The sequence below is a fragment of the Athene cunicularia genome (assembly GCF_003259725.1).
Source record: "Athene cunicularia isolate RWA chromosome 3 unlocalized genomic scaffold, athCun1 chr3_part1, whole genome shotgun sequence".
Taxonomy (NCBI): Eukaryota; Metazoa; Chordata; class Aves; order Strigiformes; family Strigidae; genus Athene; species Athene cunicularia.
In genome coordinates this window covers 106,954,943-106,979,885 of record NW_020799097.1, presented here as the reverse complement: position 1 = coordinate 106,979,885, position 24,943 = coordinate 106,954,943, and the positions used below count along the sequence as shown (strand labels likewise).

The 24,943-nt window shown below is 36.9% G+C and overlaps 1 protein-coding gene across 3 annotated transcripts in view; it reads left to right on the top strand.

Annotated features, from left to right (window-relative positions):
• The window catches only part of LCLAT1 (lysocardiolipin acyltransferase 1), a 119,310-nt gene that overhangs the window by 57,853 nt on the left and 36,514 nt on the right, over positions 1 to 24,943 (top strand). For all 3 annotated transcript variants that reach the window (XM_026845616.1, XM_026845613.1, XM_026845614.1), the window contains one exon: positions 8,202 to 8,318. In XM_026845616.1, the coding sequence (XP_026701417.1) occupies positions 8,202 to 8,318 (117 nt within the window). The remainder of the gene's footprint in view (positions 1 to 8,201; positions 8,319 to 24,943) is intronic.

Genomic DNA, 24,943 nt, shown 5'->3' with positions numbered 1-24,943 from the left:
TGTTGACATTATCATAAGAGTAAATTTAACAAGTTAGATCCTGTAGAATTAATTCTTAATAAAATATCCACCTTAATATAGGTAGCTTATGGCATCAGTAGCAAGCTGCTCACCAGTGTTGAAGATTACTCCATTGCCAATAAAAGAAAACATTATATGAATGCTCTGTGGTGGTTCATGCCTGCAGCATGATTTGATAAACATCATCTTGAAACAAAAAATCAATTACAGTTACACTTATACCTTCTAGCTTATTTAAAAGATCTTTACTATAATTTCCATTGCAGATATTCTCAAGTCGTATATTATTGCAATGCCAGATCAGTAAGTACTAGACATGGTATAACAATAACTAAATATACTAATATTTTTTCTTCTGTATTCTCAATATCCTTAAAAACTGATATTTATAGTGTTCAGATGCTATCACACTGTAGGGAATTGTCATCACTTGGTCAGCCAGCCTTCCTAAAAGAAGGTAAATTCATTGTACATTTTTGGACTGCTTTACATGGTATCACTTACAGAATTAGTTATTTTGTATCTAAAATTAGGAAGAAGGATGAAAATTATCTCACTTTATTTTTTTTCTTTTCAATTCATGAATAACTGTCCCCTCCTAGCTCTGAATTATGAGATGAAATCTTTGTCCTATTCATGGAGTCGCTCACACTTTCTTTCTGAACAGGTGTTTCCATCTCAAGATGATTGAAAGAACTGGATTGTTTGTAATTTATTCCATAAATTATGTATACCTTCTAATCCCTCTCAATATTCCTCAGAGGAAGTTTCATACTGCATTTTTAAAAAAGAAGAATTAGCTGAGAACTGAGACAGCTACAGTGTGTTAATACTTGTGCTGCAGAGTCCCAAAGGCAGTGGTGGTGCTGCTCCCCCCTGAATGTGGAGTTGCTTAAGGAAACACAGGGTTTTCTCTCCACTGTTGTAACTGATATAAATGACTTAGACTAAATTTAAGCATATGGTATTGTCACCATTCACTGAGAAATTCATGCAGACCAGATTCTTCATTTAATATTGAAAATTTCTGAACACAGATTTTTGGCAGTTTTTGTTTTCCTAAGGTATTTCTGTTCTGCTTTTCCTTCCTCATACGTGTGTAACACATCTTTAACTTTGCAGTGTCAAACGGATATCCGCACTAACTGCACTGTTCAACTGAAGCCACCGCAGAGGGGCGGTGGTCATTTCCCCCCACCCCCGGTTTGTTGAGCAGCCTGGGGAGAAAGCAGTGTGGTGGGAAGGACAAAGTGCTGTTCAGGGAAGACAACAGGGCACTGCTTCACAGAGCAGCTGTGCTGGCTTTTGGCATGTTATACTGTCCAGTGTTTAGCACTCTAACTTGCCAGCAGTAATGAATGCCACCTTGATTCTATATTTGTGCATAGTAAGATGCATAGAGACAGGAAAAAACCTGAGGCTTTTCCTGTGTGAAAGTAAATAGCTCGCTCTATCTAATTATCTTCACAGGAAACATTAGCTCATATATTTTAAAATATTATAGGAGACAGGGCAAAATCCCTTGGCAAGCTAATCCTCACCAAGCAATAAGTTTATGCCATATGAAAATGATAGAACATAATAATGTATTTTGTGTAACAGTTTGAAAAAATGATTTTCAGAAAATCGTATTGACATATTAGTACCTACTGCAACCTCATGTTCCATCTTTTAGAATGAGAAATAAACCACAGTTTGGTTCTGAATGGTGGCTCAATATCCTAGGGACCATATTGCAAAAAAAGAGGCGATGGCTCTTGTTTTCTGACCAAACTCCAAAACTGCTAAATACTTGTGAAAACAAAATTCTTCTGGTGCTTAAAATGAGAAGTAACATTGTGCATGTACTTCACTGTAAAGTATAATTGCTGTGCAGCTCTGCTACTATAATTCTTTTATTCTCTTAGTGGCTGCATGCCAATGATAGATTTACTCTTTAAAAGAAATTATATAATATTTTCAGGTATTCAAGAATGAAAGATTTGAAAGAAATTTAAAGTATGACTGTCTTTATACATGGGCCACTGCCCATGTATAAAGTTCAAGTTTGTATATAAAGTATTCATGTTGGTGAGGTACTTTGTGGTGGAAGATGCTATGTAAATAAATTTTAGAAATAGCAATGTCATGAACCCTGGAAAGTGTATTTGCAGACTAGATGTATAGGGTCTGAGGTAATAATTATATACTTATCTCTGATAGGTTGGTCATCTTTTCACTGTGGAATACTTCAAGGTTAAAGCTAAGTGCATCAAAGGTATTTTATTGTAATTGCTTAAAAAGAAGCCATCAGCAAATAAGCATATCACCAGACTTTCTGAAGCCCTGAAGAAAACAAATCAACCATAAGTCTAGTGCTTCTGGAAACCTGGAATACAACCCACCACTTTACTTGTTCTTTTGTTTTTCTTGGTGTTCCTTATAAGGCTCTTTGTAGTAATTCTTCAGAAAGCAGTAACAACAAAAAATGTTGCTGTATCGCTCTGCATCTGTTAAAGCCTCATTTCCTATGAATTTTTGTTGGTATCCCTATACGTGGTCTCTTCTTCGCTCCACCTTCTTTTTCCTTGCGTTTCCTTCTGTGTGACATTTCCTCCGCAGATATCTTGCTGCTGTCTTGACGGGAGGCATCGTGTGTTGTGACTCATCCTCACCAATACTTGTGTTAACCGACGGTCTGCTGCATGCTGTGCTGAAAGCCCTGGCAGGCTGAATAGCTGTGGAGCCTGCCCTGGCTTTTCCTGTTATGAAGAACTCTGCTCTTGGCGGCTTCTCTTTACTCAGCCATTGTTTTTTCTAAAATTCCCATGGAGCTTAATCATCTTTGACTCTCTTGTCTCTGTCAAACTTTGTTTTCAGGTGGCAATAGCTTTAAAAGTTAAGGGGAACAGGTGGACTGAATGTGATTGCACAGACCTTTTTTCCTTGAGCAACAGATGAAAACCAAGTAGAAAAGCTTGCTAGAGCCCAGATTTTGGCAGAAATGTTGTGTTGTGGATCACATATAATATTCCGTCTAGAAGGTAACAATGAACTGCAGTTGGATTTTTCTCTTTTCTGGTAAATGTGATGTACTTTGGTAATGCGAGGAAATACCATTCAAAAGCACTTGTAGAGGTTGATTTAACATGTAGTAGTTTGAAAGTAGCACAAATAATAACAATTGCTTAATTTTTCTTAAGATATTAACTGTGAGCTAATACAGCTTTGCTTTCTATGCAAACCTCTAATAGATAAATGAGGATTTTTAATTTTTTTTTAAAGAGAGTTTTTTTTTTGAATACTCCTTTATTCTTTCACTGTCTGGCACCAATATAATTTGAGAGTACTTGAAGTCATAGAATTGCATGCATGATTTTATCGTAAATCAGATTAAAGGAAAAAGTAGTACTTAAAATTCAAATTTCAGTGCACTAGTACTAGCCAAAATAACCCACTAGTTGAGAGTTCATCAGAAATAATTGTGTTAAAGTTGTCAGAATCAGCTTTCAAGTAGGTGATGAGGGAAGTTTATAATTCTTTTGGGTGACATCCAGCAAAACATACCAGCCTGAACAATCTGTGCTTGTTTGTTTGAGAGAGGAGCTAATACTGCACATATATTTCATGGGGAACGAATAGTTTTATATTGGGTACAAATCTTGGAATTTTAGTTCCAAAGACTCCTCAGACACACACGAATGCAGCTTGTTACTGCATTATGTCTTTCATCAAAGTAAAATTCTAGAGATTTTTGTTTTAATTCAAAACTCACAAATGAAAAATATAATTTTACTTTAAAAAAAAGGAATTTGTTCACCTTATCTTCTGGGTTTCAAGAGCAAAAGCAGTTTAACTTTTTAAAAATCTGTAACTCAAAAAATCAAGAAAATGTGTTAGCAGAATTTCTTCATCCAGTTACTTTAAATGAAATTCTGAAGTGTGGTGCTTCTAGGAAGTGCTGACTTTCTGAGCTTTTTCAATAATTTAAAAATGTGACAAATGGGATTTGCCCACATATTTTTGAGATAAATGGAAAAAAGATATAATCAAATTATGTACCAAATGCAGCACAGGAGGAAAAAAAAAAGATGTAAGAGGTTATGGCCAGAACCCTTAAATTCATGTTCTTTTGTGTAGTTTGACAATTGCTCTGCAGTTGTGTCTAAAGACTCAAGTAAATTGAACTTCTTGTACTTGTCACCACCCCAAAGAACATACCCTCTGAGAAACAGCATGTATTAGCTGAAGGAGAGGCAAGCCAGTGTGAGACCAAGGAGACAGAGCATGAATTTCTGGATCAGGAAAGGTCCCACAATACTCTCTCTATTAATAAACTGGCTGCTTTCCATAAAAATAAATTATTTTACGTATTTTTTATCACAGGAGCAAATGGAACTAAGGAGTTAAAATGCAAAATACACCTGGTAGGAATTATGAGCAAAAACTCTAGGGGTAGGTTTACTTTGTCTTAAATACAGTGTAAGGAAGAGAATACTTCTTTCTAGAAGGCAATAATTACTCACATTTTTTGGAGAGAGTAAGCCAGAGGGGGCATTACCTTTAGCAACCTTTTGGGATTAAGGAGGCCCAACCTGAGTTCATTTCCAGTCCCTGCTTTGAGAGCTGCTTTATGCAATTTGTGGTAGTTGGTTGGAAGAAAAGTAGGGAACGTACATTTCCTCTTCCTAAGGAAGTGTTTTCACTATCAGGCTTATAGAGGCATCTTTCACTTTTTTAGTCGTCCACCTAGGACTGTTATAATCTGGACTGCAGAATGATGAGGCATCTGCATAGGTTTTGCAGCACTGACAGTGTAGCCTGGTCTATTGATTAAGGGATTTCAAAGAGGTGTTTGTTGTGCAAATTCCCTCAGGTTGGAGGGGATATAAAAATGGGGTTTTCAATTTCCTGGATCAGTTTTCTAACGTGTAGGTTTCATATAGTGGGGAGCATGCCATTTTCTGCCTTTCGTTGAATCCAGTTCTGTGCAGGAGACTTGCTCTGAATTTTCCCCAGAGATGTAGGCAAAGGCATGTCGCACAGGGGTCCCAAACAGCAGCAGGCACCATTACATCAAATAAGACGGCAGTCAGTGCATTTGTTGATAAGTAATAGCATGGTATGAAACAGTTTTCTTCAAATGCTGAGAGTAGCAGGAGGGGGAGGAAGGACACTATTCTTACTTTTTGGTAGAGTGAAGGCATATCCTACCCTTGCTTCAGGATTGCATCAAACCCCTTTGAACTTCCTGACTTGCTGTAATAAATATTGTTTAGTGCACAAAGACATGTGGCTTGATAGTTGTTAGGAAGGGAAGTGGGAGATGATTTTTCCAGATGACAGTGATCATTGTATTAGCTGGGAGCATTATTCTAGTTCTAATATCCCATTACACTAGGGTCATGCAAAAGGGGAAGGGAACAGTTTCTGTTAATGTAAAACTTACAGTCCAGAGGCAAGACAAGGATACAAACATCAGGAAATAACCAGATAGTGTTGGCCACTGTGCCAGTGTCCAGCTGTTCACATGTTTGTAGAAAAGCACTGTACTAAAAGGAAGTTTGGAAGATGTTTTGCAGATGTTTACAGTGAGTTCTTTCCAAGTGCAGGGAGGTGCACTGAGAGGAGGTTTGAAGATGATTGCTTCAAGGAAATGGGCAGTGGAGGTTCCAGAGCTTTTTTGCAGCATCTGATAGGTCTTGCTTAGAAAGCAAAACTGCCCATTTACTCTTTGGTTTTCCTGTGGTGCAAGTAGGAGTGTTTGTAAAACATTAAGGAATTAGTTTTCATGCTCCATCTGAAACAAAGTGCTAGTGAGCAGACATATGGAGAGGGTTTTTCCAAGTACTCTTTAATTGTGTTCAGTTTGAGATGCTTAAGACTTAGTTTTAATCTTTTTTTAGACTGCTTAACTTTATGTAGACTTATATGGCACTTATGTCTCAAAGCTTTGACTGACTTGATTTGCAGACTGCAGATGTTCCAAAGTGAAACCCAAATTCGGATATACAGAAAATGACAAAGATACTTCTTAGGTTCTTTGGAAGAAACAATACATTAGCTTAAAAACTTTGTGATAAATTAATTTAAAACGTTTTACTTGAATCACTTCAGAATCTGGAAAAGAACGCGACTTTTATACTTTTTATAGGAACACTCACGGTGATTAATGTCATTTCTTAGAAAATAAAGAGTTTAAGTGCAATACAATTATGCCTAAGAGGTAGAACCTGGCTTTTTAGAGGAGCATTTAATAATTACCAGACTGCTCTTGCCTTCTTTACCATACCAAGTCTTGGCTTATGATTCACTTTGCAAGTTTTGCTATTGCAGAGGTAGGGCTCCTAAAGCCAAGTTCACTTTGCTGATTCAGAAGAATCCATTTTCAAGACTGAATGGAGTAGTAGTTGAGCAGACGGAAATAGGTGCTCTGATCACGTGGTTAAAGATATAATGCATATGTCCAAGGAAAGATAAATTTAAGTTACATAGCCAAGTGTAGTTTTAGTATTTCACACATTCTGTAACTTTAGCAACGCTTTTTGAAGATGTGATATTTTCAAGTATTTGTACATTTTGGCAATTTGGCAAGAACTAAATCTTTGGATTCTCTTTGCTGAATCACTTGCTTGGCTACCACGCAATGCAACAGTTTTCCTTTCCTCCAGATCACGTGGTCAGGAAATCTGTGCACTAAATCTTAAGGTTACATGTGTGAAAAGATGTACTCATGCATGGAAGCAGTGAAAAATACTTGGTATACTGATATGCTATAACATTTATTAATAGGTAGATAGTATTTCAGGAGGGACAACCACATTCCTCAATAAACAGAGCTCATGCAATTTAGGAAAGAAAAGGTTCAGCAAAGTTTCATTACTGCAAAAGGACATTTCATACTACTGTTAATTTGTCCACTTGTGCTATTGTTCCTCTACAGGAAAAGTGAGGATGATTTTAAGGTAAAGGACTTACCTACAAATATCAATTCTGTTAAATTATTAAGGAGCAATATGGTTTTTGTTACTTTATCTCCCATCTCTGTGAAGGTTAACTGTGGACACTTGCAAAAAGAGCTGTTTCTGCTTGAAAAGGATGATCTATTGCTTAGGCAATGATTTTGTGCCATAGATCTGTTGCTGGGATCTTGTCTTTTAAAACACCTGTAAAACTATATTAATATGAGTTATTTAATAAGGTAGTTGATCAAATTGATTTTTTCCATGTTGCTGAAGTAGCACTGCATGTGTTTGTGGCCTTTTGGCCCCAGGGGAGGCACAACAGTACCTGCAATGGAGGAGTAAGTGTAGCCAGCAAAGTCTGTTTGGCTGCTAACTGAGGCTGCTTGGACGAGCCTCCTGCACATCACTGGAGAACAAATTGCTTCCTCTCCACCTGTCTAGAGAAGTTTTTGCTTTACTGTGTTTGTGTCTTCCTTGCTTAGTGGGCTCTGTTAGCAACTGAAAAGCCTTTGTTCGGTTTTCTCATGAGAGACTTCTTTTTTCCAGAGGTTCGAAATGTACTTGTCACAGGGATTAGTCATGCTTCTTTCCAAATGCCTTGTGTGTACTCTGCAGACAGTAGCAAGCATGTGTTAAAACACTGGTTAGTTGGTTGAAAAATTAAAACAGGGTAGGTATGTGCAGTGCAAGTTGATGAATAAAATGTGTCGTTCAGAATGAAGACGTAAAGTGCCATTTTGAGTTGTTAGATTTAACTGTTTTCCTTTATTTAATGTTTTCTTTTCAAAGTTAAACACTGACCTCAAGGTATTTCGTTACATAATAGTAAGCCTACATTATTGTTCACTGTGTCTTCTGATTATTTTTTTTTTTACATTAGTGAGCCAGTTACACGTTACTGTAAAGTGAGTATTGAAGTGTGTGAAGATTCATGGACAGATTTTAATTTATAGATTTAATATTGCATTTGATAAATGTGGAAGATTTATGATTGTTTCCTAAAATGAAAGGGTAAAAAGGCTTTTCTTGCAATCCATATTGCCGCCCTGATACCATACTATAGGCAACTGAAAGCACACTTGCAGTCTGCCTCCATCTGAAAAACTGTTGCACATTCATACTGTGTGAACTGCTGTTGTACTGTTTCTGTCATATAATAATTATATGGTGTACATATATAATTCTTGGTCTACATTCACACTAATAGAAAATTGTGCTTTTTATTCTCTCCTTCAGCCAATACCAAAGCCCGCAGTAATGAATTCGCTGAAAAGAATGGACTACAAAAATATGAGTACGTCTTACATCCGCGAACTACTGGATTCACTTTTGTGGTTGAGCGTCTAAGGGAAGGTAATCCTGCTCTGTATTTATGTTCTTTTTCCTTTAAGATAATGAATCTCACCCAGGCTGTAGAAGCTGATGTTCACAGAACTGCTTGAAGTAATTTAAAGAAAACTTTATGTATTCTCATCACAGAAAAAGCCCTTGTTTGCAACCCTACTTAAAATGATTGTAACATGGAGATATTTGAAAGAGTTGGTAGCAGATGCTGATATCATCAGAAGATATGCAGTGGATGAAAATTTTTTTTTTTTTTTTTTTTTTAAATATTGTAGCTTGTTTAATAGTTTATGTCAGAAAAATAGTGGAAAAGATCTCAAGGACATTCAGCCTTATTGTCAGTACCAGTTCTTAACCCCAACTGAGTGGTTGACATGGAACATACAGACATATATAACGCTGCCCTCTCTGAAAAGCTTCTGAGAGCTAAGACAACAAGTTGCTGTGTTAAATGGACAAGAGGCATGCACAGTGGCATGTAGATGTAGCAAGTCAGCTGCCCAGTGCTGCTAGCTTTCTCAGATGATGGTGACTTGGAGAAGCTGTGTAAAATAGGAGTTGTGCTGCTTGACAGAGTGGTGGGTAAGAGAATGTGTGATACTTGCTTTTTTATCTAGAAATGGTCTTCCATCACTGTATTAATCTGGGGAGAGAGATCAAGTTCCTGTTATCAGGGGAACAGAGTATAAAGATGTGGTTGGTTGTTACATAGAGATGTCTGTGTGTTGTTTTGGGAATGAGCATTTTGCTGAGATTTAAGGCTGTAACGGTGTAACCATTAAATAATGCTGATGTGGTGGTGACGCAAATAGAGATGAGTGAATGCTTGCAGGATATATGAATGTATGGTTGAAGAAAATGAACATTTACAGTAGGTATGAAGTGACTTATTTATAGGCCAGTTCTTCAGGAAACACAATACTAGATCTTTAACACTTGCTGGATATTCTGACTGCTAGAAGTGGTAGTTTGAGATTATTAAAAAGAATAAGGGCCTGGTAGGTTTTGTTTGGTTTTATTTTTATTTTTTTTTTTATCCCCTTGCTGGAATCCTTGCTTGGATTTTAGGAGCAGAGCTGGCTTGCATTTTGCCTAATTCCTACTGAGCAGATATTCTGTAATAAACACTGATATTTTGTCCAGCTGGACAATACTAGCTAGACCATGTATCTATTTGACCCTATTTTTATTGGACATTCAGTGGTGGACATCTTAGATTTTCATCTGTCTTTAATGTTTATTACTCAATTTGCTGCAGTAAAAAAATTTGCCACATATGCAGTTTTAAAAGCTGTTTTACTTAAAACTTTTCAGCACTAGATTAATCTAGTGCATAGTATTTCTAGCCTGGAATAAATTTTCAGTTAAAGGAATGTTTTCCACCCGAAATATTATCAACTTTAAAAAAAAAATATTCTTCATTTGCTGCAAAAATGACCTTTGTGGTTATACAGTCGTTTTCTAAATTCATAAAAATGCCTTTCTCTTCTATTGCTGTATGAGATCTACACAAACTAGGTTATTGGGTTATAAAAAGGAAAAGATTTGAGGCTGATTAACTGATTTTATGCAGTACAAAGCTGGGGAAGAAGCAAAAACTTTCCTAGATTTTTGGGTTTTTTGTCCAGACTCTCAAATGCTTTTAAGTCCTACTTTTATTTAAGGCAGACAAATATTGTGTGAAATATATAAGCTATATTATGACTGTATGCTATTACATAGTAAATTATGTGTGAGAAGGTAGTTCAACTAACATTTTAATACTTAGTTATGATTTACTAATATAAGAATTGGTTTTTAATTGTTCGCAAGTGTGCCAAATACAGACTATTTGTATTCAAATGTTTTATTTTTATGGACAACCTAACTGTAGTTGCTTGACTTGACAACAGTTCAGTATATTATATATCTGCGTATATATATGGTGGATTTTTTTTTTTCATCTGTAGAATATAGATATCCAGGTAGAATTTCAGCTACAGATGGCACAGTTAGTACCTAGCTTTATTGGGCAGCTCTGGTTTGAATTATTTATACTATTAGAATGCCTTTTTTACAATTCTAATTTCTGATCTAGCAGTAATAAAGAAAACCAGGATTGTTAAGGATACTGTGTTAACATGAATCCCTGCCTGTTGCTGGCCTGTCCTAATGCTACAATAGTAGCAATAAGTATAAAAATAGACACGTTTCCTTTTTACCAGCTCATACTGCAAGCACAAACATGCAGGAGGGAGTAGTGGAGGTTTTAACATCATGTTTACGTCTTTGAAAGTATTTTTGTGCATAGATGACAACCTTACTGCCCTATAGCTCTCCTGTGAATACATTTTGGCTCGTGGCTGTTTTCCATTCCTGAGGCTCAAGTGTCTTTACTTCAGGCCTGAGTACGTTATTTTGCTCCAAAAATAGGTTGATGAAGAAAGGGGGGGAAATGTCATTAGAAGTTTAACTGCTTTTTGAATGTTGAAAAAACTAATTTAATTTGGCAAGAACCCTGATTAATATGCATCACAAGCTGTAGCATGAAAGAATTAACCTATTACAGAAAAATAACTATTAGTGAACCTTCTGAATAGAAAATTGAAGAATCAGGAAAAAATAACCATTAAAATGTTCCTTGTATCTCTGCAGGAGAGTCTTTTCCTAGAGGAAGCTCTAGCTGCACCCTGACAGCATAATCCAGACATTTAGCAGTCCTTTGCTTTTCATAGGTGGCAAAAATTTCTGAACCATGTGAATGGATTTTTGCCAGTGATGTCCAACACTCAAATTCCTCCATCTGCCTTCTCGCCAGTCATTATTTCAACTATTTGATCTCTTTGGCCCGTAGATGCTGCTATGATGGTTTCTAAATTATTGCTGAGATTATGGGAGCTAAGAAGAAAAAAAATCTGTATAATATCCACCAAAAAAGCAATAAATATTGTTTAGGCAATATATCTCCCTGGCTTTTGAGTCTCTTACCTTTTTTTCTGCATTCGAGCTCTTCGTGAGTTATAGCTCTTACCCCCTGAGCTGACTCTTCTAAACAGAAACCCAGGTAAAAGCTGACTGTTTTTTCCTTTCCTCAGGTGCCAAGACAGTAAAAATATTATTTTACTTGTAAATTATCCCATTACTGTTTTCTCATTCATATAAACCTTAAAATCACCCAAGAGTAAACACAAGCTATGAACATGCTTTAGATGCATAATTAATAATATGCTCAAGAGAATAAGGACTGAAGTTGTTGCTGGGTTTTTTAAGCAAGAGGAAGACATAAATTTAATTTTTGGAAAAGTGTGTTCCTTTGTCTCAGTAATAATTTTTAGTAGGATGGTTTAATATAATGTCATTGTTTGTGCATGGTAAGAGAAAGTAACAGTATAAACATCAGAACACAAAGAGGGAAAGACTGCATGGTAGCTGGATAAGGTCAGCTTGGTAACTAATATGCAGTATAAAGTGTTACCTGAAGATGTGGAAGTAAGAGAGGAACAAAAATTTCAGTCAGGACTAATGAAGATGTAAAAGTATTAAATATACTTAAGCTAAACATAAATTAACAAAACATACGCATTTTTTTACCCCTGCAAGAAGATCATCCTTCTTGGGAAGGATTATTGAATTTCTAGTCAATTGTGACAGTCTCTGCAACAGATAAAGCAGGTTTGTAAGATGCATCAGTAAAGATTAATGAAGAATGTTACTCAAAATAGCACTAGCCTTTTTTCCTAGCATGCTTTAAAGTTGCTTCTGCAAACACTTTGGCCTTTGTCTATTCAGAATACTTAAAGAAAATGTATGAGCTCATTAATTACACATTTTCTCAGTGCTGAAGCACATTTGATCACTTTGATCACTTACTGTGGCAGCCAGAGGAATTACCCTGTGGAAAACCAAACGTTTGTTGACCAAAGTGAACTCTGCAATCCCGACTACTATCACATCTGGTTAGTTCGCTATTGATGGAAAACAAAGAAAGATGAAATAGTTTATTTGCTTCTTTCTAATTCTATGCATTTGATCCAGTATATCGTTTGTCTCACTTTAACTGTTATGAATCCTGGTTACAGTCAGCACCTGGTGAGAAATTACTAGAGCTTTATGCTGTATTTCTTTGGGGAGCAAAGATGAGCAATTTTTGGGAAGAGGAGAGTCAGAACCTGAATGAGCAACAGAAAATTAACTCTAGACACCAAAATGGTGATTGGTCATGAGGGTTTGGTTTTTTTTTTATAAACTCATCATCACATACCTCTCTATAACCATCTCCTAAAATCATATTTAGGCTTTTTTTTTAAGCCTGAAACATTTAATATATGTTATGTACGAGGTCATTTTTGGCAGAATTGAATTAAAGCAAATCATCTCCTTTTACAAAATGTGGGACTTAGAAAATGACAGAAATGTGCAGGAATTCAAATAAGACTTTTATATAAGCATGCATTTAACAATGTTAATTAAAAACATTTATGGTTAATATAATGCATATGAAGATCTAGTTTGTGAGATCCTTCTGTGAAGGGTCAGGAAGTTACTCAGAAATTAAGTATAGGTTTTCAGGCCTGGTTGTGTTTTATAAAGTTTTTTCTGAAGTGCCAAGTGACATTGAAAGTTCAGATGGCTTGGATGTTCAGTTTCAAAGAGATGGAAAATAATACTAGTTGATTTGATTCAATGTTGTCTGGATTCATTGAATTACATATATTATCTTGGCATAATATCTGTAATTGTAGCCAAATAGTCTGTCAAGAGAAAATAGTTGTTTACAAATGTTTTCTTAAAATTTTCGTGGCTTTTAAGTATTTTCTCAGGACTAAGTAGTATGTGTTAAGACAGAGCTTGGATTTTAAAGCATCTTTAGAATATTATTCATACTTTTGCAGACAATCATTTCTGCCAACATTAAATTTTAACTTACCTCTTTTTGACACTTCTGTATCCATCAACTTAATATCTGGATACACTGGACTGAATGTTGCTATTTTGGGGGTTATATTTTACTGGTTTTACAGTATGATGAAGCATCAGAATTATTTGCCTTATTCTAGTATTTCAGCTTCAGTTTTATTTCTGGTTCATAATTAGTCAACTGAAAAAAATATTGCAGATAACAGCTGCCAACTGCAGCATCCTAAAATTAAAAAGATACAAATTTAACATGCTTGCCTTCATTGCATATGCTTACTGATGGAGTAAAACTGTGATTCTCATCCTGTTTCCATGATTGGTTCAAAATTGATAGTTTTGCCCCAAAATAAGTATTTATATACACACAATTATAAACCGCTCTGTATCCTCTACTGTTTATACCTGAGTTTTACAGTTGTACAGCATTTCAGTAGTTGCATGCAAGTATCCCAATCTGTTTCATTGCTAGAGCAGGAAAATTGTATATAGGCGTTCAATCCAGGATACCTATATAAAGCTATGTAAATATTTTAATCCTGTGACATTTATTGACTATTATGTAGACTCTGTATGCTTTTCTGGGAGCTATAGTATACATGTATGTGTATTTATGTACTTTAACTCTTAATGCCGTTTATTTGGGTTATGGTACAATGTGCTTATATGACACTTTTGAACTAATAATCTAGGGAGACAGTGATTTGCAGATTAATACATATCTAAGACAGTTAATAGGAGACAGTGATCAGCAGTTCTTGAAAGCTGACACATATGATTTGGTTCACCTTCACTGGGATGTAAAGTAGCCAGAGTTACGTAGCAGGCCCTTGTAAGTGGCATCTGGATGTCCTTGCTACACATGGAGAATATAGTAAGCTCCTATGTAAAGCCCTAAAGAGCTTATGGACTGTCCTTTGGAGATGATTCTGTCTTGAGCCCTTCAATCATCACATGAGCCAAGGTGTTCAAATTTGACATATTTGTGTAAATGGTGTTTAAAGTTGAGACTCTCAATTTAGTAGTTCATTAACAAGACCTTCCAACTTGAAGTAGCCAGAGCATATTAACTCCAAGAGCTTTCTACTTACTCTGATTTTGACAGAAAGGCAGGTAGAAGGCTGCTTTTATGAGTGGATGAAATGTCAGTGAGGTATGCCACCATGATACTGCCAGAAGCTTGTCCTCTGGTGTAGATGGTACTTCTACTCTATACAGTGATGCTGTATAGTGCAATGTACGTGCAATTTGTTCTTCCAAATGTAGGTCAAAGTAATACCAATTTCTAAGTGTGTTAGATTTGGGGTTTTTTTTTAAGGGCAAATTCATGCAGGTGTAAAATTCAGGTCTCTAACTCTGTTTTTTGACTGAAATGCTCTCAGGCTCTGGTAGGTGGGGTGTATAAATGGGTGTACATATTAAATATACTGCTTTTTATTTTGATACACAAAGTTTCTTTCCTCTTCACATAAATATTGGGTGAAGCATGTGGGTCTTGATCACAGAAGTGTCTGCTGAATTACCTTCAGAGGTTTTGTGTTGTCAAACTGAGCCACATAAGCAGCAGTTGAGCAGTTTTCAGGTTAATGCACAATTTGTCTTCAAGATAGAGGATGTAGAAAGGACCCACATCAAATGACATTAAGAGTTAGAAAATGTTTTTAATGGAAGCTATCCTCCCTTTTTGTTACTAAACAGATTTCTGACTCCCAGAATGATATGCTGGACCACTGCTGAAATTTCTGTGGGTTTGGCGAGGCCAGAGTTTGCACACTGACCAGCACTGCTGTCTCTCAGAGCAGCTGTTTGTGCTGGATGCTTGGTGCATGTATAAACCAAAACCACTCTGGTTTGGAAATAGGAAAATGTAAGTGGCCACATGGGCAGTAACTTTAGGTCCTTGGTCAACTAATTTCACCTGTATGTCTGTCAGATTTGCAGAGATTAAGCAGCAACTCTAAACTGTCATTCCTCAGTGCAAGGAAATTCTGTCTTCCTGATGCGTGGGGTTTTGTTTTTTGTGTTGTCTTCTTTTCCTCTGTGCACATGTGCCTCCCAGAGTCATGTTACTAAGTAGAGTGATACTCAGAAATTACAGACCTATTGTGAAAGAGCTTTGAGCAATTCTTTTAGCTGAAGATGCAATATTAGAGCTTCACTGGTTGATATAATTGAACTTGTGCTTTTATGAGAATTGGATCCTGTGCATCAAATAGCGTAGCATTTGATATAGAAATATCGGTAGGTAAATTGAAGCTTGCACGCCTTCTTTATGCCTTTTGTGTGTTGGTAGAAAATTCATAACATATTAGTTAGCTTAAAAAAACCCAACCTAACAAAGACCTTGTTCAAAAAAGCCTTTCATTTCTAGGCATGTCTGTGAAATTCAGCAATGCAGAAAATCGGGTGCAGGCTGTTGTGCTTTATTGTGATGACAGTTGTCTCTGTAATCTGGAACATGCAAAAGGGCAGCTTGACTTTTTCCAGAATCATGTTAACTGTTGATGATTACCATATCTTGCAAACATCTGCATGTGTTGGCTTTGACATACTCCTCAGAATGAGCACCAGCTTTCTGTAAGATATTTCTGGCCTTTGGGACATGTTGAAGTTTCTGTTACTATCTCTTCTTTCATGTCTTGCTGGAGCAGTATGCTGCACTACTTGCCCCACGTCTCTGGCAAACAGTCCATTGTTTCAGTCCTCCTGGGAAGGATTTGGGTTTTCCAAACCACTCTTTTCTCTCCTCATCCTTTCCCCTTTCCATCCTGCACTGCTTTTGAGAAGGGAGCACAGCCTTTCACTGGAGGGTTTATGGTGTATCCATGTAAGAGTCACTACTACCTGTAGTGTTTGCAGGTTGACATGTTGTTGTTTGTTACCCACGCATTTATGGTACTCATCGGAAATATTTCAGGTTTTATGTTCTTGAGCCTACCAAGATCCATCTACTGAAATAATCTCCTTACACTCTTACATGTGAGTCATGGCTTGTGACAAGCAGATATACTATGCAGTGGATCATTTTCCGTTTACCTCCTTGCAGGTTACTAATAGTCACTGTGGTAACCATATAAAAAAAGTTACTATTTGCCAGCAGTTACCCCACAGTGGTATTAGAGGTTTCCACTGTTTTCCCTTAACTCAGAATACACAGTATCTGTGGTAACGATGTGGTAATGTTTGGCGAATGTGGACTTTTTTAATTGCTTCAACTGGAGGACTGGAATTATGTTAGCTCATCAGATCACATATGTAGAAATGAAGCTTGGCCACAGATGAAGTCAGGAAAGATGATTGCTTGGTGAAAACTAGAGTTCTTTTCTTCAGAACTGAAAGATGTTCCTGCGCTGTTTTGTTTTTTTTTTTTTCTTTCTTTTTAAATCTAATGTTTATCTTCTCTTCAAGATATTTCTTTAAAAGGTTTTTCAAGTTTTTTACCGGTTTTGGTTAATCAGTGGACTGAGAGTGTGTGTAACAAGGTGTATCTGCTGGTCTAGACTTGGTCAGCATCTCTTTGGGTGTGCATTTTGATAGGTCATTCATCTGATTGGAATATTAGTTGTTTTGCTTTTAACTATAGTGTCACTCAGACCAGCACAGTAAGTTTAGCACAGGGTCTTGCAATATTGTTGGTGCTTCCCTAAGCCTGCACGAAACACCAGAGTCCACTTTGTGGGCTTGTTGACTACATCTTTGTGAGAGGCTTGATATATACTGAATACTGTAAGAATTGTCAAAGGGATTTGGGGTTTTGTGTCAGATTATTGAGCTTTGTCATTGCTACTAAAGACTTACGGTTGCAGGACAAACAGTAGGTGAACCTTGGGTAAAGTTCAAGTTTATTACTCACTGCTCATTCTTGTCAGCCAATGGTTGGATTGGATTTGGTTGGTTGGATTGGTAGCATATTTAATTATTGCTGAAGTTGAAGTTAATTCTAATAAGCAGAGGAATAGCATTGATATCTACTTATTTCACATGGCTTTACCACATGCTCTAGACGGCATACCCATTTCTCTGGTCTGTTTATTAGTAAGACAGATAATTGATTCAAGCAATTGAGGTCAGAGGACCCTAAACATACTTTTTCTGGGACAAAATACGACTTTAGTTTCAGTTAGAAGATGATGTTTCCTGATGTGTTTTATTAGAAAAATAGCAGCATCTATAGGCTGAACAGACTAATCCCAAATCAGAGTCCCATTGTAGAGGATATTCTCAGTCATAATTTGATGGATTCACCATTCTTCCACTTTTTGCAGATGCTAGCTGTTTTCATTTCCAGCTGCATTAAGGTTGCTGCAAATATCTTTTGTGTATTCCTGATATCACTTTTCTATATGAGTAATTGCTGGCAGGGGAGAAGGTCCATGGCGTATCATTTCAGTTACTGGAAATGTTGGAATCCCCCAGCTGTTCAGATATAGCCCCCAAATCTGTAAGATAGTAATAAAACTTTAAATCTCCTCTACTTGCAAAATTTGCTGCTTATATATCATTAAACCTTAAGTAGTTTTGTTTTTTTCATTCCTTCCTGTTGTTACAGCTTCAGCTCTTCCTCCCTTTCCCCTCCTCTCAATACCCTGCCATTATTTTCAGGGTATGCAAAAATTAGCCCGGCATCGTACTTTTCCAAGCTGACTCAGATCCCTAAGTTTGGCAGTCATTTTCTCCAGAGATTCTTAGAGCAGTGCCACATACAAGAGTCCTGGATGTTGCTATGGTACTGATACTGAAAAACGAAAAACATAAGAGGGCAGAGGAGCTTGGGAAAAATTGTAGTAGAGTGTAAATGCTTTTTAAAATAGATTTTTATCAAAACATAAACTTCAGCATAAATTCAACTCTTCACCTCATTCATCACTTTATATGTAATCTGAAATATTGCTGTCTTTAGTACTTATTTTGTCAACCTTTTCCTGAACTGCAGGATTCTGGAGAGCAAGAAATAAGGTCTTGGCTCTCAATGTTCTCACTAAACATTGGTAGACATAGGAGGGGTTTCCCTTTACTGCCTATGTGCCATGCCAGTTGAAATGTCAAGTGGTGCACAATGACAATTAACTGTTATAATGAAGTATATTACAGATGTAAGGTCTGAATATGTTTTCCCATAAATTCATTTTTCTGTGGAATAGCTACCAGTTAAGAATTGGAGAACTGTTTTTAAATATACAATCAATATGATAGTGTGTCTCCTTAATCCTATTTCATACTGTTAAAAGCTAATAATATCTTAAGCATCTCTGAAATGCCTGTCATCTATATTTAGACTTAACAAAACTGTAGTTTAGTTTGTGTTGGTAGTCATTGTTGATCTTGCAGTATAACAATAGAATTGAGTGCTCTTGGTGATTATAAAACAGTTCCAGAAGCGGGGACCTGAGCAACCTTCTGGCTGGATTGTTCTGATCACTGGTCCTTCACTGTGCTGCTCTGGAAGGAGCCAGCCTGTCCTGATGGTTTCTGGCATCGCGCAGACAGTAAGGACATCTATTAAGAGAAAAATGTAGCATGCACGATAAATAAAAAGGGAGACGTTTTAAAAAATGCTTCAGAGACTTTGGAATTTGTGAGCAATGGCACGTTTGCATTGGAAGTTGCTATGGGTACTGATGTTGAAAAGCCAAACACACAGAGGGCACACCTTAGAGACATAAGGCCCATTTAAAATACTATAAGAATTAGTGTTTATTTGAATTTGCTTGGATGCTTTTGAAAAAATCATCCCACAAAAGGATTCTTTGCTTAAGTGCTCTCCAGGTTCATCCTGTCAGGAGCACAACTGTGATTTAACTAGTACTATTTCTGCCTTCACTTGCCCAAAAGCATTATTTTCAAAAGATCTGAAAGCTCCCTTTCCTTATCTATCCCCCCTTTGCTTTGCTGCTCTTGTAGCGTGGATCAGAGAATTAAATGGAACACACGTTCAGCAGCTACATGGCTCCTTCTTTCCTTCCTGTTTTTCACATACTGTTTGCTAGGACTGTGTCTTTTTGAGGCAGGTATTTTGGTTTTGTACATTTGAAACAACCATCTCACTGGTATATTAGCACTGTTGAAGCAAGTAGCAGTTGAGCTGCAGCTGTCTCAAATAGTGCACTCTGCATGTCCACAGCATTGCAAATATTTAATAAACTCATTAATAATACATTCCAAACCATACTGAGAGGCTGTGGAGATTCATCAGGATTTATGCTACCTGTGGTGCTAACAAATTCAGCTGACATTACACACTGAGATACGCACGTAAGCATGCACTCAATGTTAAAATATATACATAATTTCTGATTTATAATAGCAGTGTTGTGCATTAGGAGAGAACATTTTCAAAGGATTATTCGTCTCCTTGAAGGGATAAATTCTCTTGACTTTCAGTCTTGTGCCTTTCTGTGTTCTGGCACATGTTGTGATCAACCAGCAGCATATTCTTTTTCACGTCGTCTTGTTTGGATAGCAGTGGACAGCACAGAATTCATTAAAACCGAACAGCCAAATGCTGGTAGAATATAATGAACCTATGACTTAAATGGTGGGTTTTCTCATGTAAGGTATGTTATATTGTGTACATACAGAGCTCTGTGTATGTAGAGTAGTTTTGGTGGCTGATTTCTGTCTTTCTTTGCAAACTGTCTAGGATGAGGATTGTATTCTAAAACCTCATTAATACAGTCAGAGAAAGTAAATCTTACTTAGCCTTTGTGGATTTATGTAGTAAGGCTATATCCCCCATGATTTTTTACAAGCAAAATGATTGTACTCTGCCACTCCTGAGCTGACTGAAAGCACTGTGGCCAGACAAGGGCTGTTTTATACCCAAGCTGAAGAGATTGTGGTAACGAAGCCAACATGGGTTTCAACTAGTCAAGGCTATGAGCAAAGTGAGTTCCCTTAGTCTGCAAAATGTTCTGGGGAATCCCCAAGCCAGTGTAGCATTGTTGTCCAGAATGAGTTTCGCTGGCTTCTTGCTAGAGGTCCATTGCTGCCTCTTAGCTGGTCGAGAGGAGGCCCTCACTTTGAAAACGTTCTGGATCCGCTATCCGGATGCTCTCTCTTGATCTACAAGACAAATGGCCTCATAAGGTGCTGCATCTTTTCAAAGTAAAACAGGAGAAAAACGTTGGTTATTTAGATTAACTAAATGCTGAGAAATAGGAATTTCAGAAAGTGAGATTGAATGCAGCCCTCTTGTGGTGTATGCTTTTGAGTGAGAGAAAAATGTGTTTTGCCAGTCTGGTATCTCCTTTGCTTAGAATGACAAACTTTTAACAATGTATTTCATGCTTTTTTTCGTTTAAAGTGAAAGAATGGGGGTTAAAAAAAATGTCAGAATGAGAGCTTTTACCGACAGGGTTTTGAGGTTGACCTGCTGTGCAAGAAGCTACAAAGGAATAAAGCAAGTTCCATAATCCACAGCGTTCTCTGGATGAGTCTGAGGGGAGGGAACCTAAGGAAATTAACTGATTTCTTCCTAGGAGAAAGGTGGAATTTGGGAGTATCTGGTTATAACTCCAGAAACATTGCCTTAATTTTTAAAAATTCTATAGTAACTATTTTACAGCTGTTATCTCAAAATGGTTTTCTTAAATTATTTTCCTATCCAGAAACACATTCCTAAAATATTTTCATTATTTTAGTAGAGGAGTTGTGGCAAATATGAAAGGACAAAATTAGTAGAGGTAGATGAAAGAAATGAGAGGCTTGAAGATGTATACTCCCACAGCAGATTCTCAAATCCAAATCTTACATAATAATGTTTTGTGTCTGAGTAATCCAGAGCACACATTAGGAAACAGTCATATCAGATGCGATATTTAAATGTGGTTACATAATAAGCACCTTCTAGTTCTCAAATTTTGTTCTCTTAAAACAAACAAACAAAGAAAAAAAAAAACCCAAAACCCACCAAAAACCCATGGAAGTTTTTCTAGTTTTTAAGTTATATGTTTCTTTGACTTTCATTAGTAAATGGTACTTCTGCTTTATGGAGTAGAAATGTCATGCTGCTTTTCCTCCCCCAGGAATTTGCTATGTATATTTGGTGTGGCCAAAATCAAGAGTTATCTTGAAAAGGAGCACCAGCATAGTTTTATTCCCAGAAGTATGACACTTCAGAAAAATCCTTCTCTGAAAAAAATAACCACACTAAGGAACCAATTATAAAGAAATAAGAACATGAGCAATATGCTGGTTAGGCTTTTGTTATAAAATAAACAAAGACTACTGAGAACTACATATAAAATACATTTTGTCTGCTACTTAGGACACACTGTAGCTAAAATGGAAAGTTCTTTAGAACCGAATGATAGTGCTAAGTGAATTGGCATTTGCAATTAGTTTTCCAGTGGTTTGGTGGTATTAATAATGCAGCAGAAGGACAGGATATCCTTCAACTAAGTCAGTATGAAAAAAGGTTTTCATTAGCATTACAATGAACTTCGAGAACTAGATATTCTTACTCATTGGAAAACAGGTTTGGGGAAGCAAATTTCTCATTCGAAAATGTTTGGTGAATTCTGGAGAGTATCTAAATATGACTATTATCAGAAACTGTTTTTAGTATAGTGGAGGGATAAAGTGTCTTTCTCAGGCTGTTATAGTAGTTCGTAAGATGTTATTTTCAGCAGTGTTTATTATACAAAAGAATGTTCAGAACCAGATAAATACGCTAGGGAGACTGGTTAAATAGGAATAAACCAAAGGAGTTACTTAAAGTTACAAGAGAAACAAAATGCTGACATGGATGAGATAAATTATTCTTTCTGTTGTTTTTCCATAATAGTCTACTTTGTGGTCAAAACCAAAGAGCAGCAACTAATATATTTGCATATTTGTGGGCAAATTTAGATGAAGATCACAAATCTTCTAGTTTATCAATCAAGGTAAAATGAGATTGAAGCAATCCAGTCCAGAGGAACTGATACTTATCAGTAAAACCTTGGAGCTGAGAGAGATTAAATGGAAGCTATCAGATGCAAGTTGATGACGATGAATGGATAGACAAGGAAGCAGTATGCCTTTGTCTAATTGTTGTCACCACAGACCACAGGGCACTTGTGTTTGTCAGAATGGTCAAATTAGTCCAGTCTTCAAAACAGAGTATGCAATTCAGCTAAATGGAGATGGCCATCTGGCAGCCTACAACAACTTTGGAATTTGCTGCCTTTGCCAATATACCCCATCCTTAATTATGTGCTTAGATTCTAGCCTGATGCTAGATCTAGCTATATGTAGCTAAAGCTACATCTTTATCAGCCAGTAATATCTTTTAGGTGAATTACTGTGCAGACAGCTCAAGATCATCCAAATTCTTGGTCCTTTCCACATACTCGTTTAAATACTATCAGGATTTTTTGAAGGATCTCTTCCTACACCTCCCTGTACTAAACATTCCAAATACACTTTCATATAATCTTTCTTCACTGAATTACTGCAGTTCTGTCCTCTGCATGTCCTGATGCCCGTGCCTCTGATAGGCTTGAAAGTGTAGCATAAGTAGCCTCAGCAGTTCTGCAGAAGACAGTTAATTCTTTAATGTTCCTTCTCTCTTATGGCGCTGCATCCTTGTTTCTGTCTTCATCTGAGAGCAGAGGGAGGAAACTGTCAACTCTGAAGTTCAAGGGAATTAAGAAAACTCAAGCCTTCCTATTTCTGTCTTTTGGACACTTCCTCTTTCTACTACTGTTTGTGTACTCACCACCACATTCTTGGTCTGGCACTGACTATGGTGCAATTAAGAACTAGTCATTTCTGTGTATTACGCTTGTTCTCCTCTTGAAAGAAGCTGTAATTTGGATAGGTCCCTCCCTCAAGCATGAAAAATGTGATGCTTTGCTAACTTCCCTCAACAGAGTCACCACACATCGGTTACTTATCAGAAGGACCCTTCATCAGGCTCTCTGAGACTTCTACTCTCTCTACCTCCACCCAAGGCAGCCTTAGTTGTGCCTGATGCCTGGCAGTTGCCCAGCATTTGTATCCAGTGTATGATGGATCAGATTTCTTGCCACACGGCAGATGCCTGTGATAGTAACATTTCCAATTTAACATTTACTGAGATATATTTGGTTCCTTTTTTTGTTCAGTATAAATAACACACCCCATAGATGACATTTTGAGTGAAATTCAATTAGCAGGAATACAAGTAAGGTGGAATTCAGTAGTTTCCCTTTGTTTACCAACAGAGGCTGGTGGAGGTTACACAGTAGAGACAGCTTTGGGTTGCTGCTCTCCATTTTATAAACAGTTGTGAATAATAAGGTCCCCCCTGCCAAACTTGTGTTCTGGATGACAGCTGGCCAGCTGGTCGCTCTCAAAGGAATTTGCTTCAAGTGGGTTATGTGCTTGAATGATCATATCCATCAGATCTGAAGGCAGATCCATGTTGAATAAATCTCCCAGAGGATGTGTGAGTACAGCTCGGTGAGGGACAGGAAGGTCTGTACCAGAACTTTGAATGGTGTGCTGGGCAGAGTGCAGAGACCTGGGGTAAGGTTTGAATTTTTGACTGGGCTTGAAAATAAATGGCTGTAACATGAAGTCTGGAAAGGAAGAATGATTAAGCCTCCACTAGCAAACAAACAGCAGGTAGTCATCTTGTTAACCAGAGGTGAAATTTGGTCCAAAGTATCTAGTCCAAGAGTAGCAGATGTGAGTGGAACTTAATCCCGGAACTGCAAACTGCTTTAAGTATCTTAACAGAGAGGGAAATGGCAAAGTAGTTTTTATCAAACCTGTGACCCAGCTATTGCAATACTTCAGTATTGCTCAGTCTTAGTGTACTGTGAGAATAGAAACATCTTACAGGTTTTTTTGAAAATGCAATGGTTCTGTCACAAGGTAGAAGTTCCTTTGCAGGAATTTCAGTGCAAGATTAGGTTAAGATAACTAAGTGTCTGTTTTGTCCTTCAGATCTCTGGCAGAATCCCTCATTTGTTGAAGTTGGTAGAAAATTTTATACTGACCATATTGAAAAGGTGGTTGGATGTGTTGCAGCACAAAACAAAAAATGATATGATGTTTATATCAAGAATGTTTAAAATCCCAGTGTTTCAAGTAGGTATTAATGTGTTTATTTTAAATCTCAGTGAGGCTTCCTCTGTGTACCTGTCTTGTATGTCAGTATGTTGGAATAATAGGTAGTATGACTTTGAGAAAAGGTAATAGAAAGGAGATGAGAGAAGGTCATCATTTAGCTGTCAGTGTTCACTCATTTAACTTGGTTAAACTGGATGCCTATGAGGTGTCTCTTCAGTAACTGAAATTTCCGTCCCCTTTAAGTGTAAAACATCAGGAAAAAAAAAGTATCAAAACAGAAGAGGTGAAGATGAGTGGGAAATTGCTACTCATCTGTTGAATGGAAACTTAATGTTAAATAAGATCTTCTTATGTTTCACCGTTTGAAACACAGTAAGAGTTCCAGGAACCTAATTATCTAGCAATGGATGATGACATGGAAATATATTAAATATACATAGATAGCTAACCATGAATACTTGATCCATGCAAAAGAAGAGCCTAGTTAATTTTTATGTAAATTAAGCAACATTGAAAGTGGCAATATAATAAGCAACAACTCTGTTCTGCATTTAAATAGAACAAAGCAGGAAATTCACATTTGCAATAGAGCCTTTCTTCTTAAATTGTCTTTTCCTGAGTAGATATTTTAATGTATGCTTTATTCAAGTAAAAATGTGGTCTACATAGGTATCGTCTTGTCTAGAAACAGAGAAGTTAGC